Here is a 17983-nt window from a genome sequence, read left to right as displayed (position 1 = left end):
GGACTGACAAACATACCTACAAACCCTAACTTTGAGTAGCTTTGCTTCTAATCATAGAACTCAATGAGTTGTAAAGAATATTCTTTGAGTAGTCTAATGAATATTTAAAGATGAAAGGAAACTGATGTGCAATAATTTCCGTCTAAATAAAATACACACAAACCGTTATATGACTGTAATGGTTATATGCTTTTCTCATTTAAAATGATAATTATGGCAAAGATGCAACTAAAAAAATATTAGTTTCGCCAAGCATTCCAATTTTACAAAGTTATTTTTAGTGTAAGTAATGGCATACTATTTTAGTAAATCTACTGAGACAGTATTGTTCACTCAGCAATCTTACAGTTTTAAATCCTTTTCTAGGTGGCACAGCTAATCTTTAAACCAATTTGTTTTTTCTTTCTATTAGATTTGTTGTTTTTTCCCAGGGCAATTGCTCTTGGGAGGGTGAAGGTTCTAGTTAAAAACCTCCCATAGACCTACACGAAGCTTTGCTACAAAGAAGAACATATCCGTTCAGTGATAAGCTACAGATAGAAACACTCTTACTTCAAATAAGGCTTTACATATTTCGCATATTTTTCCTTATACAAAAAATAGTCTAAACAATTATTACATTTCAATATTCTAGGAACTCCAAGAGGGGGGGGGAGGGGTTGCCCCCCTCTATATTCGCACAATATCCTAAAAACTTCCAATGTAAAACTATTGAACTATCCGTCCTCTCGTAAAAGAGATATCAAAGGAAAAAGATACACACATACAAACATTTGGTTACTCCTGTTAAAGTTCTTAGCTTTTTATCGGTGCACTGTGCACGGAGAAGAATTACCCTTGATTTTTCTTGATTTTTTTAATAACCAAAATATAATGAGTTCATAAAAAAAGTTTCCTTAGAAGTTAAATTAAATATTTCTATCCAATAGAAATGCATCTGATTTAGATTGGCATTAGAGACTTATAATGAATCATATTAAAGTTAGGTTAAACAGGTTAATGTGGTACGTGTAAACAACTTAGTTTTCCTGTTTTAATATTTCTAAAAATGTGGCATACGGTGGGAAAAAGATTATTGTTATACATATATGCGATTCAAAACGTCACCATTTATATTTTGACAAATGTATATGGAGGATGTTACATTGATATTATTTAATATCGGCAGAATGCTGTTAGCTTTGACAGGGACTACTTAAGGAAAATGATTTTCTGATTGTGTGTACACCATAGACGTCCAAGCTTTTTTTTGGGGGGGGTGTAAAAAAATTTTAAGGGGGGTAATTCGTTTTTTTTTGGGGGGGGGTAAAATGGCGCGCGAAGCGCGCACAAATATTTTTTACCCCCCCAAAAATTTGTACCCCGGGGGTAAAATTTGCTCGGGGGGGGGGGGGGGTAATTACCCCTCCTGAAATCTGTTGGCAGGGGGTAAATTTAGTATTAAAAATGAGCAAAAAAAAAATTTATTAGAGATTTTTTTTATTTTTGGGGGGGTATTTACCCCCCTAAAATTGTTTGGGGGGGGGGGTAAATACCCCTTCCTAAATGGTTGGGGGTACCCCCAGGGTAGGGGTAATTTTTAAATGGGGGGGTAAAATGAAAAAAATTTTGGGGGTGCCTACGGCACCCCCAAAATCGTTTAACCCCACCCCCCTTGGACGTCTATGGTGTACATCAATTAATCTTTATATCCTTTATTAAATTTTAATTTTCTTGTAATTTATTATCTTTAATTTATAAAATACACGTATATTTCACGAATTTGTATCAAAATAAAGAGAACGAATTTATCCAGCGGTTACCTAAAGATATTGGTAAACTCGCGGAAGTTTTCCAATAGTTGTTAAGATACAGGGTCTTTCAAGAGAAATGAGTTTAAAAAAAACTTAATTATTAATAGAAACAAACCTATTATATAAAATGCTTTTTATATTTGGAAAACCTGTTAGGGGACATTTATGTTTCAAATATTTAGAAATGATTATTTCAACAAATTATGTCTTAAAAACCGTTTTTTTCCAATTGCCTTATTTTGAAGATTTATGAATTTGAAGGTTTAAAAAAATGCGCACATTTTTAAAATTCAAATTGTTCGACTTGTTTTAGTAGTAGTAATATGTTATGCATACTGTTAAAATCGTCATAAGCTCTAGTTTTTGGATATAGATGGACCATTCCTGCGCTACGTATAAAATAGGAGCTACGTGGTAAAATGTTCTAACTTACTTAAATCCTTTCGAACTTTTTCTCACATTTTTTAAAAATGTGGTTTTTGATTACCCCCCCCCCCCCCCCCCCCAAGGTGAATTACTCCCCATTTCCAGATGTTTTACCCAACACAAAATAAAAAAGCTTGAATGTTCTTGTAGAGAAGCTTGGCTTTAAATAATACATAAATTATTTAATTTTTTTCTAAATCTTTTAATTCTTGTGTCCCATCTCTTTCGTACAAAATATGAAAAATCAATATGAAAAATATATAGCAAATAATTATATCAAAGGGGAAAGCAAAAAAACAATGATTTAATTAAATAGTATTGAATTGACCAACAACCAAAATGCTATTCTGATTATGGTAGTAATATTAAATTGCGCTGTTGATATTTATGAGGAGATGGTTCGCCGTTAATTCTATGATGATATTTCTAACTTACTGGATAATTTAAATTTCACTAGAATCAAATTCCAGTAAAAGATTAATTTATCATTATTAAGAAAAAGAATAATCATATTATGGTTATTTTTTTTCTCGACGCATAGCTTATTAACCGCCACAATTATGAGCAACTACCTAGCCCTGATCTACACAGATTGCTATATTTCTGACAAAATGTTTTCCTTCTGTATATTTGTGGTGTGTGTGTGTTAGTGATAAGTTATGCAAACACGAGTTTACCAAGCAAAAACTATTTAAGATGAAAAAAGTAAATAAAATTGTTTTATCTTTATCTTTATGTTGCTATAAGATAGAACAAGATATGGGGGAGAGAGAAACTGCAATGCCAAATGTGTCTAAGTAATAATCGTCAAATCTAAGAAAAAGGATGATATAAATTAGTAGATACAGTATATTCACTTTCATGTGTTACTAAAAGCTTGGAAATGTAAATAAAAAAATATGTGTGAGTGACGGACAGATGTATTAACATGGCCTTATTTTAGATATTCTGCGATTTTAAAAGTAAAAGGAAAAAGTTACCTCGTTTTTGTCAATGGTATTCGATACTTTGTGTAGAACACTCTGAAACTTAAACTCCATTCCATCAACTGAAAACAAATACATACATAAAGACGTTAGCTTTCATCAATTAACTCTGGGGATAGGTTAATGAAATATTATTAATTACCTTTAAAGTCCCTAATTCTGTTTGTGATTTAAAAAAAAATGTGAATGAGACTATAGTCATAATGTCCTCTATCCTAATAGAAAAGTAACTGGATGTCTCGGTGTGTAGCAAAGGATCGGGCTACCGACTCAAATAAAGGGTTGACTTTACCCCCCTTTCCCCCATCATGCCGCACCCTCGTTGGAATATAAGGAAATAGAACATCTATTTAAAATAATCTATTTTTAGATTTTTTAATAGAGTCTCGACCTAACAAACAGACGGACATATTCTTTGTATATAGAAGAGACTGGGCTAAAAATACCACAAATATACATAAAAACTAGCTGGCCTATATTTACATGAGTATTTTTTCAAGCAATACATTTTTGAAAGGTATATTTTTTTCTTTTGTTTTCCTTATGTATGTTATATTTTGACTCTAGTAAATAATTCACCTTTAAAAGAGTAGCCACTCTATGACTAGTATGGTTATACATTAAATCATTATAAATTCATAAAACTTCAATTTTTTAATAGATTTTTTCAATACAAAAATTCAAAAATCTATTTCATGAGACATCAAACATAGAGAGAGAGAGAGGAGACAATGAGCTGTTATTACACTTGTCCCCAAAGTTTTATAAGAAGGTATTCTATTTCGTTTGCTTTACAACTTTAAGGACTTGATTGAATTTTGATTTGTTGGTTAATAAAGTTGAGTATTCAAACGTTTCAACCACTAATTTTAATCTACAGAAGGGATAATTCTATGTATCATTAATTTGGATATACATCAATTTATCGGTCATTGTCTTATCTCTTTATATCCCTGCATCCAAGAGCACTTACAATAAATTTTATCGTTTCAAAATAAATTTTAAAAGTATTTGACATTTTAATCTTGTTTTCATAAAATTGTGACATAAAACTAGTACTGCTTCGCTACTTATATATTAGATATACTTGTTGTTTATGCTTTTAAAAAATATAATATAGAAATAGCATCATAAATAAAATAAAACAATGCACATTTCCCATATACGCACGGTATCTAAATATAGATAGAAAACTAACGTCTATTAGTAGCAAAGCAAAGATATTCTACAATCATGAAACATATAAATTTTATGCCACTTGAGGACACCTATTTGGGGTTATGAAGAAAAAAAAGTTAGAAAAGAAAGCTAATTTCATCCATATTTTTCTGGGTATATATTTCAGTAATTATATAGTTGTTCTTAAAGCTTAATTTATTTTTGTTTGTTTACAAAAATAACTGAAAGTTAAGATCTATGTTTCTCACTTCCAAAAGCCTGAAATATAATACTTTCACACTACAAAGTAACAACAACAAAATTTCCTCAACAAACCAAATCCTTTTAAAACAAAGCAAATTTCTAATCTTGCCCTAAGATTATGTTTTAATAAGTGAAGCAATAATTCGACACTAGAGTATTTGTAGAAACAGTGGAGCACAAAAATATTGAAAGATGACCTTTCATCGACAATTAAACAACCTCTATATTAACTTAAATTACAATCTAATTCTAAATAAATAAAAACATCAAATATATGTGAAAATAAGAATGATTAAGCTACTTGTACTTTCACCTATAGATACAAAAATCCCTTAGAATAACGGTAAATTTAATTTCTATGCTATTATCAGGATTATTTTTGAAAATCGGACCAATAGTGTGAATAATTTAAAAGCAGCTAGAACACAGTAATAGTGTCTGACTGATTATGACATAACAAAAAAAAATTAGCCAATGAGAGGCCGTTATTGACCAATGGTAAAATTTATAGTGGCCTCTCATTGGCTAATTTTTTTTGTTACGTCATAATCAGTCATACACTATTACTGTGTTCCTAAATTAAGGTTTGATTAGGTTAACTAATGTTCAGAGGAGCCTTAATAGATAATATCCTTAAGAGCTAAGGCCTCAGATAGGGAATAAAGTATGTTTTTTAATCTTCGAAAATTTTAAAAATAATGACAAGGAATTTTCTACTGTCCAAAAGTATGCTTGAGTCAAAGTATCGAAATATTTTTTCTTATTTATAGGACAGTAATTTTCATTTCCTTTAATGGATGTTGTCATCCTTGTTTAGAGTAAAAACAAGAAATCTAAAGTGGAACAATATAAATATATGTTCTTTCATTCAATATCGAAAAAAATAAAAATAGCAAAGAAATAAAACCACCAAATTTAAACTATTTGCCAATCTTATTAATTAATCAAAGAATATGACATTCTCGCTTCATAAGCAAAGAAACGGCTATGCTCCTAGAAGTCTATAGAGAGAAGTAGACCCCCACCTCCCAAAATTTTAATTTTAATCCATTTAATGTAAATTTTTGTTCTAGGGGCGAATTCTCTTAAAGGGTGGTGTTGCACTTCTCAGATAGTTTTGAACCCACTTAGGTTAGCGAGATATTTTGGTACACAAAGTCAGACACACATAGACAGACACACATAGAGAGACACACAGTCAGCACACATATACAGACACACAGTCAGACACACATAGACAGACACACAGTCAGACACACATAGACAGACACACAGTCAGACACACATAGACAGACACACAGTCAGACACACATAGACAGACACACAGTCAAACACACATAGACAGACACACAGTCAGACACACATAGACAGACACACAGTCAGACACACATAGAGAGACACACAGTCAGACACAAATATACAGACACACAGTCAGACACACATAGACAGACACACAGTCAGACACACATAGACAGACACACAGTCAGACACACATAGACAGACACACAGTCAGACACACATAGACAGACACACAGTCAGACACACATAGACAGACACACAGTCAGACACACATAGAGAGACACACAGTCAGACACACATAGACAGACACACAGTCAGACACACATAGACAGACACACAGTCAGACACACATAGAGAGACACACAGTCAGACACAAATATACAGACACACAGTCAGACACACATAAACAGACACACAGTCAGACACACATAGACAGACACACAGTCAGACACACATAGACAGACACACAGTCAGACACACATAGACAAACACACATAGACAGACACACAGTCAGACACACATAGACAGACACACATAGACAGACACACAGTCAGACACACATAGACAGACAGACATTAAAGTATTAATAGTCTGGGGTAGCTATTCTAACCAACATTTCTACAAAAAATCACTAAACCTTATAACGTATCTGGTGGTATATTTTGTTTTTGTCATGTAACTGAAGAGGGGTGGGAAAGAAGGGAAGGAAAAGGGGAAATGGGTTGTGGGGAAATTTTCCTCTAGAGTTGTTTGTCAGAATATCATTCCCTTGTCCCTGATTAATAGTTTATTTGCGCAAGTTACTCAGTCATATAAATGTACTTCTATAGTGTTTTATAGTAAATCTGCGGTCCTCGCTCCTCAGAAATAGTATTTCTTTGCTGTGAAGTATTAACTCTTAAGAAATATGATATTTCTTTCTCTAATACAAATTTATCGTAGCTTTGCAATTTTTACACTAAGTAATAAAAGATGTTAAAGAAGGTTACCTCTTCTCCCCAAAATTTGTGGAATTAAATTAGATTTACCCTATCCCCCCCCCCCCCCAAAAAAAAACGCCACTAGGGGGCTTTAGTGGCAAATATAATTTTGGTGTTAGGGTATTTTTTTCTAGGGGAGAGATTTGGTTGGTGATGGTACCCTCCCCCAAAATAAATAGTTCTAAATTTTTACCATACGATAAAGTGTGTACTGTCGCACTCCTAACAAGAAGAAGATTTCTTATGTTGTAGAAGTATCTTTGTATTGTTTTATTAAGTAAACAAGCTTTCATAACATAACCATCACAAAAGAAACACTTAGAAGGCAGGTTCCCCTACGAAATATTGAAGCTTTGTGTTATGAGATGTTGAATCGTTAAGCTTAAATTTTGTGAATGTTGTTATCCTTGTTAAAAAGGCTTTTAGATATAATTTGATTTAATAAAATTGAATAAAGGTAGAAATTTCAAAATTTTAAAGTTAATGATTTAATGATATAGTGTAAAAAACTAAATAGGGATCTAAAACAATTTTGTTCTTATATTAGTTGCAGGAAAAATGCAATAGAATTTTGTTAAAGAAAATTATATTAGATTTAGTAAATAAATGGATAAGATTAAGTGTTCAGAAATAGGATATAGCACTTGAAGAAAATATATCTTTTTCTGTCAAACTAAAAAACATCTAAAATCTGATTATAGAAAGAGTTAAACTGATTAGGTTTGTCTTTTCAGGAAACTTAATATAAATCAAGGTTTTACTTTTTTTTAAACTAGCGGCTTCGCCCCTAGCCTCGAGGGGATTTGCCCCATGAGGTTTGATCAAACCAATTTTTCGTAATTTAGATTTTAAAAAATAAATCTAAAAAAAAAGTTTTCTTTGGGGGGGGGGGGGAAATTTGTTTTTTTTATGGGCTGGGGGGGGGGGGGGGAATCGACACCACTATTTTAATTTTAGTTTTAAAAAGAAATTTTTTTTTTTTTGGGGGGGGTATTTTTAATTTTTTTGAGGGGGTTGGGGGTGTCCCACCCCCCAAGAAAATAGTTATAAACCTTCCCGGGACCTATGAGAAGCTACCCTGTAAAGGAGAACCCGATCGGTTCAGCGGTTAGCGAGATCCTTCGCTACAAACAAACAGACAAACAGACACACAGACAAACAAACAGACAGACAGACATCGTTCTTCTTTGTATTATAGATAAGGTATGTTTACCATACCGATAGATAAATACATATAAAAATAATTTAACGCGGACGAGGCGATATGAAAGTAGAAAAAATAAATCAAATTTTAGTTCTTAAAACTTTCTTCCATTAATATTAGAATAAAAATATATTTCAGGAAAAAACTCTCATCAATCTCTTTACTTTCCTTTTTAATTTACTATTTATAGATAAACTTGGAATAAAATGGATAAACTGGTTTGCAGAAATAAAACCTTTCTGCATTAGTTTCTGAAAAAAAAATATTTAATGGATATATCAAAAGCGAAGCCTTTCCAAACCTAGGGTATTACAAAATCTATTACGGATAACTTTTTTCTCAAGAATTTTGCTATAATAGAATCGTCATATTAATTTCAAATCTTACATACTGATATCTGTAGCAACAATAAACTTTTTGTTCAGTCATTTTAAATTGAAAGTATGCAGTTAGAATATTATTGATTATGTCGATGAAGTATAGCGATGACAACTTTTATTGAATGAATCATATTTTATAATACAAAGTCTATCTGTCATGATTAAGCTTAAGATCTTGCAAACCGCTGACCCAACTTTCTTTGTGGATGGTTGTCCCGACCCTATGGAAAATAGCTTAAAACCTACGTATGAACATTAGGTCCCTAAAAAGAGGAGCTTGTTCGGTGTATAGGTTGACGATGTTTAAGACTTTTAAATAATATGTTAGACTATTGGCGTAAAAAGCAAATCAATGGGGAATTAAGAATCATTCAGGAGATGAAGAAAGGACGGCAATTTTTTATATTATCTTGTTTTAAAAGGTTGGTTACACTCCCTTAATCCCCCCTTTTTCGCACACCGCCGCTGTGACTGACGACGTGGCCTTTTTAAAAAACTATTTAAATTGTATGTTTAGAAAAATGCTCAATTTTTGACAGAGTTCCTATTAGTTGAAGAAATTAACATAATGCACTATATTTTGGCAAGATCATGTCATCTAACCTTGTAATGTAAGCACAAAATTTGATTTAAGGGAGACTCTAATAGTTTTACTTTCTGTTTTTTTTATTATCTGAGTAGAGATTTAAATTAATTTTATTTTTAGGCAAGTTTAGTAATTTGCAACAGGTCAGGGTATAAAAATATTGAAATCTAGGTTTTATCATATATTATAGATTATAAATTGATTTCTTAGTAAAAAGGTTACCTTCATACACTACTTTATTTTCAAATTTAACAAGATTAAGTTTTCATGAAAATTTACGCATTTTAATTTAAAAAAAGCTAACTGTCCTTTCATGTGAAGATTAAAAGAAAAACACGTTTCTGAATTATATTTTAATAGGGAGTAAACACCAAATTTTAAATGGACAAACCACAAGTTATTTATATTATATTTATTTAAATATATATTTTACCAAAAACGTTTTAGGTACTTAAATTCTATACAGACAGACAATCGGACACCTCAAATCTAAAATTTCCACCTATGGTTTGTAATTCAGGTGATTGTAATAACTTTTTAAATAAGAAACATAAAAAATAAAATATGTTTGATGAAGACTGAATACTATACCGTCTATATAAAAGCAATAAATATACATTTTATTGATTACATTAGTAAAAGGCATGAGTCCATGACTAAACTGATTTACTTTGTAATCTATGATTGTAGCCAAAATTAGAACATCTTGTTTATTCATTATGCATGGATGTATTGTACAATAGCATTTATCTATGTAAGCTCTACCTACCAAATATAATTATAACATAAAAGCGACTGCGACATAAACCCTTAAATATTGTATTTCGATAAAATGTCAACTGTTTTTGCGGGGTAAATAAGAGTTGGAGTTTTGTTGTTAACAATATCCCGTAAATAGATGAAACAACTGTTTAGGAAGCAATATTATTCATCTTTATTATTTATTATTATTTAAGGGGGGGGGGGGGGAAGTTCTGACACTTTTGCGTAAACGGTGAGTATAGGCTTTATCTTTGGACTGAGAGGATAGGTTATTAGGGATAAAATCATTCTTATATGATGAATTTCCCCCAGATTTAAGATTTTTTGGATAGGCCTCCAGGTCCCGGAGCTCCAGGCCTCCTGGTGGTCTCTGTACAGGTAAAATTGAAAAAAAAATTTTTTTTTTTTAAGTTACAGGTCAACTTATAAAACAAAATATGAATCTTTTTTAATATTATTCACATATTTGAAGAAAAAATATGCATATTTTGTTTTATAAATTGATTTTTAACTTTAAAAAAAAAATTTTTTCTTCTCATTTTTACCTGTACAGAGACCACCTGGAGGCCTGGAGCTCCGGAACCTGGAGGCCTATCCAAAAAATCTTAAATCTGGGGGAAATTCATCATATAAGAATGATTTTATCCCTAATAACCTATCCTCTCAGTCCAAAGATAAAGCCTATACTCACCGTTTACGCAAATGTGTCAGAACTTCCCCCCCCCCTTATTCAGGTTTAAGGTTATTTTGCATATTGGTAGTATACAAATCACTTAAAAGATACGGTTTAATTTTTCTTTAAAGTTTTTAAAATTAAAAATGAATGGTGATATATACACTTGTGTTTAAATTAAAAGGAACTTGAAACTTAATAATTTTTTCTATAAAACAATGATTTTATAATATTGCAGAAATATGGCAAATCTGACAATTTTAATTCCCTAGAGCTTGAAATATTGATTTACGAAAAAAAGTTGTAATGATTGATTTACCTTACAGCCCCCCCCCCCCTTCCCCTCATAAACTTTACTCCACTTATAAGGAATTTTTATAATTCTAGTAGAACCCATTATTTTTATTTTCCTCGTGTATCTAAAATTAAAAACAAAAATCAAACATAAGAGAAGAGTTTTGTTTATGTCTGAATAATATTCATGACGGCTTCTTAAAATGAATATGTTGAACCCGGTATTAGTGTCGGACTGATTATGACGTAACAAAAAAAATTAGCTAATGAGAGGCTACTATGAATTTTACCATTGGTCAATAATGTCCTCTCATTGGCTAATTTTTTTTTGTTACGTCATAATCAGTCCGACACTAATACCGCGTTCGAATATGTTTATTTGAAATATATGTTTATGACACTAATAAGACAATCAAACTTTGTAGAAGAGCTTCACCTCTCTTTAATAAATTTTACCTTTTGGATCATTTAGAAGATCACAAGTTTGTGACACTGTATGTTGAATAGTGCTGTGCAGTTGTATATTATTGTGAATGCCTCCCTATAATATATTATAATATAGTCACACTATATGTTGAATATTACTATTATAGTTATATATTATTGTGAATACCTTCCTATAATATATTATAATATAGTCACACTATATGTGGAATATTATTATTATAGTTGTATATTATTGTGAATACCTCCCTATAATATATTATAATATAGTCAGACTATATGTTTAATATTACTATTATAGTTATATATTATTGTGAATACCTTCCTATAATCCTATTATATAAAGTAGTTAGCGTTTTTTGTCTGTCCAAAAGGATCTCGCTAACCGCTGAACCGATATTGTTCTCCTTTACAGTGAAGCTTCTAATAGATCCTGAGAAGGTTTTGAACTATTTTAGGGGAGGGTGTCTTCACCCCATCCCCCCACCCAAGATATTTTCTTTACTCCTTTAGAACTCAAATTTAAAATGGGATGAGGTCGACTTTTCCCCCTCCTACCTTAAGTTCACCTAGAGGCTTCTAGGGGCGTAGCCGCTAGTATATTATAATATAGTCACACTATATGTGGAATATTATTATTATAGTTGTATATTATTGTGAATACCTCCCTATAATATATTATAATATAGTCACACTATATGTTTAATATTACTATTATAGTTGTATATTATTGTGAATACCTCCCTATAATATATTATAATATAGTCACACTATATGTTGAATATTACTATTATAGTTGTATATTATTGTGAATACCTCCCTATAATATATTATAATATAGTCACACTATATGTTTAATATTACTATTATAGTTGTATATTATTGTGAAACCTCCCTATAATATATTATAATATAGTCACACTATATGTTGAATATTACTATTATAGTTGTATATTATTGTGAATACCTCCCTATAATATATTATAATATAGTCACACTATATGTTGAATATTACTATTATAGTTATATATTATTGTGAATGCCTCCCTATAATATATTATAATATAGTCACACTATATGTTTAATATTACTATTATAGTTGTATATTATTGTGAATACCTCCCTATAATATATTATAATATAGTCACACTATATGTTGAATATTACTATTATAGTTATATATTATTGTGAATGCCTCCCTATAATATATTATAATATAGTCACACTATATGTTTAATATTACTATTATAGTTGTATATTATTGTGAATACCTCCCTATAATATATTTTAATATAGTCACACTATATGTTGAATATTACTATTATAGTTGTATATTATTGTGAATACCTCCCTATAATATATTATAATATAGTCTTCCTTTAAAATCTGCAAAAAAAAAACTAATCTTCGCAAAATCTCTATGGATATAATAACTAATTCTCCATATAATCTATTTGCTTTGTAATTCACGCTTTAAAATTACCCTCATAACGTGTAAGGGTTTCTCTTAGTTTTCCAATGATAAATTAAAGTTAGCATAATATTGGCTATATTCTTACTTTTCTACTCAAGTATCTCTTAATAATGATATTTATCTGCTTCTAAATGATTTTATGTCACCTTTTCTTTCCTGTTCTTTATTTATTGTTTTTTTTATGTAGCAGAATCAGAGTATATAAAATGTGAAGTATCTGTATTATTTTTGTTATATCAATATTCAGCTTTGAAAAGAACTCTAAATTTAGTCTTTCATTTTTGAACCATATGAACTAATGCTCGGCAGTCGTTAATTGTTATAAATGATATCTTATATAGCTAGGCAATTGCTGCAAATTAAAGGATATTTATAGGGTAGCTTCATTTTAAAATGGCGACTACGGTTGATTTTATAATATCCAGGCTTAGTAAGGTTATGTATGCCGAGCCCTGATATAAACTAACTCTAATCTATTTAAAATTTGTCTGTTGTATACATTAACTTTAATTTAATTTTTAAATTGAAAGTGACGCTACTCTATAAAACATACCTGCTGGTTATCTCTCTGTATGTCTGTATTAACATGATGTCTACCATTCACAACCCCACAACCAACTCCTGCGGGCTCAAAAAGAGGACTGTAGGACCTAAAATATATTACAATAATTTCCATGTTTCATAATTAGAAATGTTTTATTCTTTCTAAAAATATGATCTTTTACATAATACCATAGAAAAACACTTATAATCTAAATTATATTTTTAAGTTGATATTGTCAATAAATCTCTGAATATGGCATATTCGTTAGACGGCACATTAACGTTTGGTTAATAAGGAAATTAAGTCTAACAAACTTAAACGTACGTAATCAATATAATATATGCCTAAACTTTAGACTATTTTATATAAAACTATTGTCATATGAGAGATGAGGTCATTGGTCCAAATTATAAAAATATTTAGGTTAGCCTAGGAGTTGGAGTTTACAGTATTAAAAATTTCTGTGTAACACTTATAGGCTAAGGAAACTCTATTTTCTATTCTAGCCTAGAAAATTTTATAGGATTTAGCCAATTCATATTAAATGACAAAAAATAGTAGATAAATAACCTTTAGAAAATATACAAACTTATATTGGGGAAGGGTGGCCAAATTACAATTATAACAGAAATAGTTTTCGGGAAAACTGATGCCATTTTGAAATTAAAAAAAAGATTACTGTCCTTTCATGTAAAGACATACAAAGCTTAAACATATAGAAATTATATTGCCCTCTAGAATCACCTCAATATTAATAAAAACTAACAAAAAAAAATCATTCTTCGTGCCCTATTATAGCCAAAAATAGATTTTTGTTCAGTAACTTAATTAAAAAACTCTTTGGGTACCTTGATGAAGTCCCCAAGGCCAAAGAAATGACGTCGGGAAAGCATTGATTTTTTTTTGAATAGGTGGAAGAACCAAACACTAGATGTCTATTTTTCAAAAAGGCATAACAAATGACAATAAAAACTATTAGATATAAATTAGTACCTAGAGAAAATACCAGCATTGTCTATGCTTGTGCTTCCTTGGATCACACCATTCCGCTCCTAAAAGAAAATAAGGATTAGATGCAGTTCACGGTAATATGTTCCTGGTATCGATAATTTTTTTTTAAAGTTAGAACTTTAGATTTTGCTAACGTCCAAACGGCTGAACGTCAATATTATCCTTTATTATAAAAAGAAAGCCGACAAAAAATGAACACTCTATACTGGTAATTCATCAAACAAAAGTTATAATGTAACATAAGATCAAATAGAAAAATGTTACATAATTCACAATTTTATAGATATTTTGAATGACCATATAAAAATGAAATTGATTATATCTTACTGCTATGTCATTCTTACATTTTTTTAACATAAATGTAAGGAAACTAATTTAAATTGGACTAGAGTCTTAAATTTTTACTTATTCTCATAACGCATATTATTATCAATTTGTTGTTTTGTCGCATGGGGCGTCAAGCCCTCAATATAAACATGTCCTAATTATTTGTTTGAGTAGATACGCTATTCATAAACAAGCAAATAACTTTTCGATACCTCGTGATAAATATAATTCTAGCCATTTAGATTATCTGTTTTTTGTTTGTTAACAACAGATATTCTTTCATTATTCAATAGATTTGAATAAATTTGATCAAAAATAGAAAAATGAATTAATTCCATTTAATTTTGTATCTTTCAACCTTTCTAACCAATTAGTTATTCTAATTTAATAAAGTAGGACTAACAAAAGGGATCTAATTCATATTCACATTTTTACCTTCATAGGTTTGTAGCTGCGTAATAAGTGAGCAGTTTTCTACGGGGAGAGGGAGGAGAAAAACATAGCCTAATTCATCCAAAGATTTAAATGAGATTAAAAAGTAAACAGAGTTTAAAGGTTGAGGTGTTCTACCTTTCCTAACTAGAGATTTTGTTGGTCATTTTTTGACTCTGTTTAATCTAAAACTTAAAAAATATATATAACAAAACAACAAACCAAACCATACTTGATTACCTTTTGTTGTTTCTCAAACTTGATCTGAACCTTCTTATTTTGGAAATCTGAAGTTGGTTGTATGAAAACTATTCTAGCAAAGAAGCCAAGAAAAATTGCTTTCAATCTGTATGGAACCTAAAAAATAATCTAGATAGTAAAGTAAAAGAATGTTCATTGAAACTTTGAGTTAGAAAAAAGAAGTGCATATAATTTTATTTGAGATTGCAATTAAAAATAATTTTGATCTAATGTTCCATGTTCTCTTTTTACATTTGCACATGACTATTTTGCAGCATTATTCTATTCAGTTAGGTTGGTAATTAATTAATGCATCTTTGACTTTGAATTGGTGATCGATAATATTTATTTTTATTTATGAAAAGCAACTTAACTATCCTATAATATAAAGTAGAACCAAACCGCTGAACCAAACGATTTTTTTAAAATTTTTCATTTACATCTAAAATACGAAAAATTAGGTTGATCAAACCTCTTGGGGCAATGCTCCTAGAGGCTAGAGGCGAAGCCGCTAGTGTTTTTAAAAAGAATAAATCTAAACTGACCTCTGCTCCTCTGAGTCCCCTGTAGTGTATATTAAGTGTTACAACTGCCATGGCACTAGCAAATGAAACCAGACAGATGCTTACACCATAATACAGCGCTGAAAAAAACGATGCTGTGAGTATTGGTGCAAAAAATATGACGTAACAAAAAAAATTAGCCAATGAGAGTCCACTATAAATTTTACCATTGGTCAATAACGGCCTCTCATTGGCTAATTTTTTTTGTTACGTCATATTTTTTGCACCAATACTCACAGCATCAAAAAAACACGCATAATTATTTAAATGTTAGAAATGAAAAATAATGTCTAGATAGGGTCGTTTTTGCCATATTCAATTACATTTAAAATGAAGAATCATTCGATGATGAATATTTGATTTCTAATTGCAATTATTTTCCTCACTTTCTTTTACCTTTAAATGATTTTCAAACAAATCCTTACATATTTATTCCCGATATTTTCAAAGAAGATATGCTGCCAAAAATGCACAAAAAGATGAATAAAATGGTTACATAACTAAGATTAAATTTTACAAAAATCTTGCCATCAAACAATTCATAACCTCACAGTATACAAATGTAAATAAAGAAAATTCTTTGCTTTTTGTTTGTTTCCAACTTTGTGATTATAAAAAGAGATATTTCAACTAACTTTTGAGACAAGACAGGGCAATGGAAATTGTAGAAATTTAGAAATTGATTTCAGAATTTTAATAAAAATATCTTTGAATTTTAAATTTAAATTTTTTTCGGGCCATCGTTCTTGGTTGATTTTTTATTTATTTACAATTTTACAAAAACAAAACATCAAACGTTTTTTTTCTGCGGCTAGTCAAATTGTGTAAGAATTTTTAAAAAACTTGTTTCATGTTGTATGGTTGAGTTTGAATACTTACACACCTTTTCTACATATTTATTTTATTTTCTTGGCAATATTCATCATTTCAAATTTCCAGAAAATAAAGTAAAACTTTTTAAAACATTTGAAATTTTGGCAAAAAGTTTTCTAAAATTTTCAATTAATTTTTTAATCAGTTAAATATCAAGTTTGTTTAGACAATATACTTTTTAGTTTAACATAAATATTATTATATGTTACTGTATCTCTATATATTCTATATACATACAGCTTTGTTTTCTAGACTTTTATACTTTTGTTTTCAGAAGCGTAGTAGATCTCTTGTTTACTGTGTCCAAAAACTTCAACAAATCAGGGAAATTGTTTTTCGGTGCTCTCACTTATTTTAGGTTTTGAAAAAAACTTAATTTTGCAGATGTGAGAAGTTCTATCACTGCGGGGTAGTATCCGTGTGGGGCTCTTAAAAGCTTTAATTAACCTAACCATCCCTGAAATAAGGATCAGCAATGCGTTTCTATAATAATACATTTGTGGTCTATAATTAGATGCAATATGAAGACCAGCATAAAAATTCAGTAAGATTGTTGTTGTTACTCATGGACGTTATCATCTTTGTTTTTAATAATGTTTTGTTATGATATATAACTCTGTTATAATCCAACATCTGATGGTAATTAAAAGATACAATTGAGTTACAAAATTATTTCTAAAAATGTTGTTCCTTATTTAAGAAACTTCTCTATAATTAGTGTATTTTTCTACGCCTGTAGCTCACCTTCTATTCCAACATTTGAAGTTTTGAGAGTTTGCTAAATACTAATTAAAAGTCGTATTTTTTTTGTTTACAGCGCTAATAATTATGGAGTAGTTATTAAACTATTATAGCACTATTATCAAACAAAACAGTAATTCCTCTACGAACCTTTTGAATAACAGCTTCTAATGCTGTGAACCGTAAGGACATAACTAAAACATGGTTTTTAAAAAGAGAAATTAAATAAGAACAATTTTTTCCAGAAACAATGCAGCTAAAACAAGGTAACAATAGTTTTCATTGAAAAAATATTGAACATTTAGCTAAATTTGTCAAATCGTATGAATTGAAACATTAAAATTTTAGTTCAGTAAATTAATTAATGAGTATGACTCATTTCCTATTAAAACTTTAGTTATAAAGTATCTGCTCTGTCAAAAACATGTTAATGATAATTCTAAATTATTTATTTACAAAATAATTTTCTCCTTTTACAACCAAGAAATATTTATTTATAGAAATTTCCTATCTTTTTTAGGATTTTTAA

General features: G+C 30.0%; 1 protein-coding gene across 2 annotated transcripts in view; it reads right to left on the bottom strand.

Annotated features, from left to right (window-relative positions):
- LOC145329513 (neuronal acetylcholine receptor subunit alpha-3-like) overlaps positions 1-17983 on the bottom strand; it is a 78313-nt gene that overhangs the window by 4315 nt on the left and 56015 nt on the right. For both annotated transcript variants that reach the window (XM_080173712.1, XM_080173713.1), the window contains exons 14-19: positions 15823-15920; positions 15278-15394; positions 14261-14319; positions 13277-13373; positions 11262-11346; positions 3200-3267 (exon numbers count right to left, since the gene is read on the bottom strand). In XM_080173712.1, the coding sequence (XP_080029838.1) occupies positions 3200-3267; positions 11262-11346; positions 13277-13373; positions 14261-14319; positions 15278-15394; positions 15823-15920 (524 nt within the window). The remainder of the gene's footprint in view (positions 1-3199; positions 3268-11261; positions 11347-13276; positions 13374-14260; positions 14320-15277; positions 15395-15822; positions 15921-17983) is intronic.

The sequence above is a fragment of the Acartia tonsa genome, chromosome 10 (assembly GCF_053477335.1).
Source record: "Acartia tonsa isolate MP-2025a chromosome 10, ASM5347733v1, whole genome shotgun sequence".
NCBI lineage: Eukaryota > Metazoa > Arthropoda > Copepoda > Calanoida > Acartiidae > Acartia > Acartia tonsa.
This window is presented reverse-complemented; position numbering and strand designations above follow the sequence as displayed.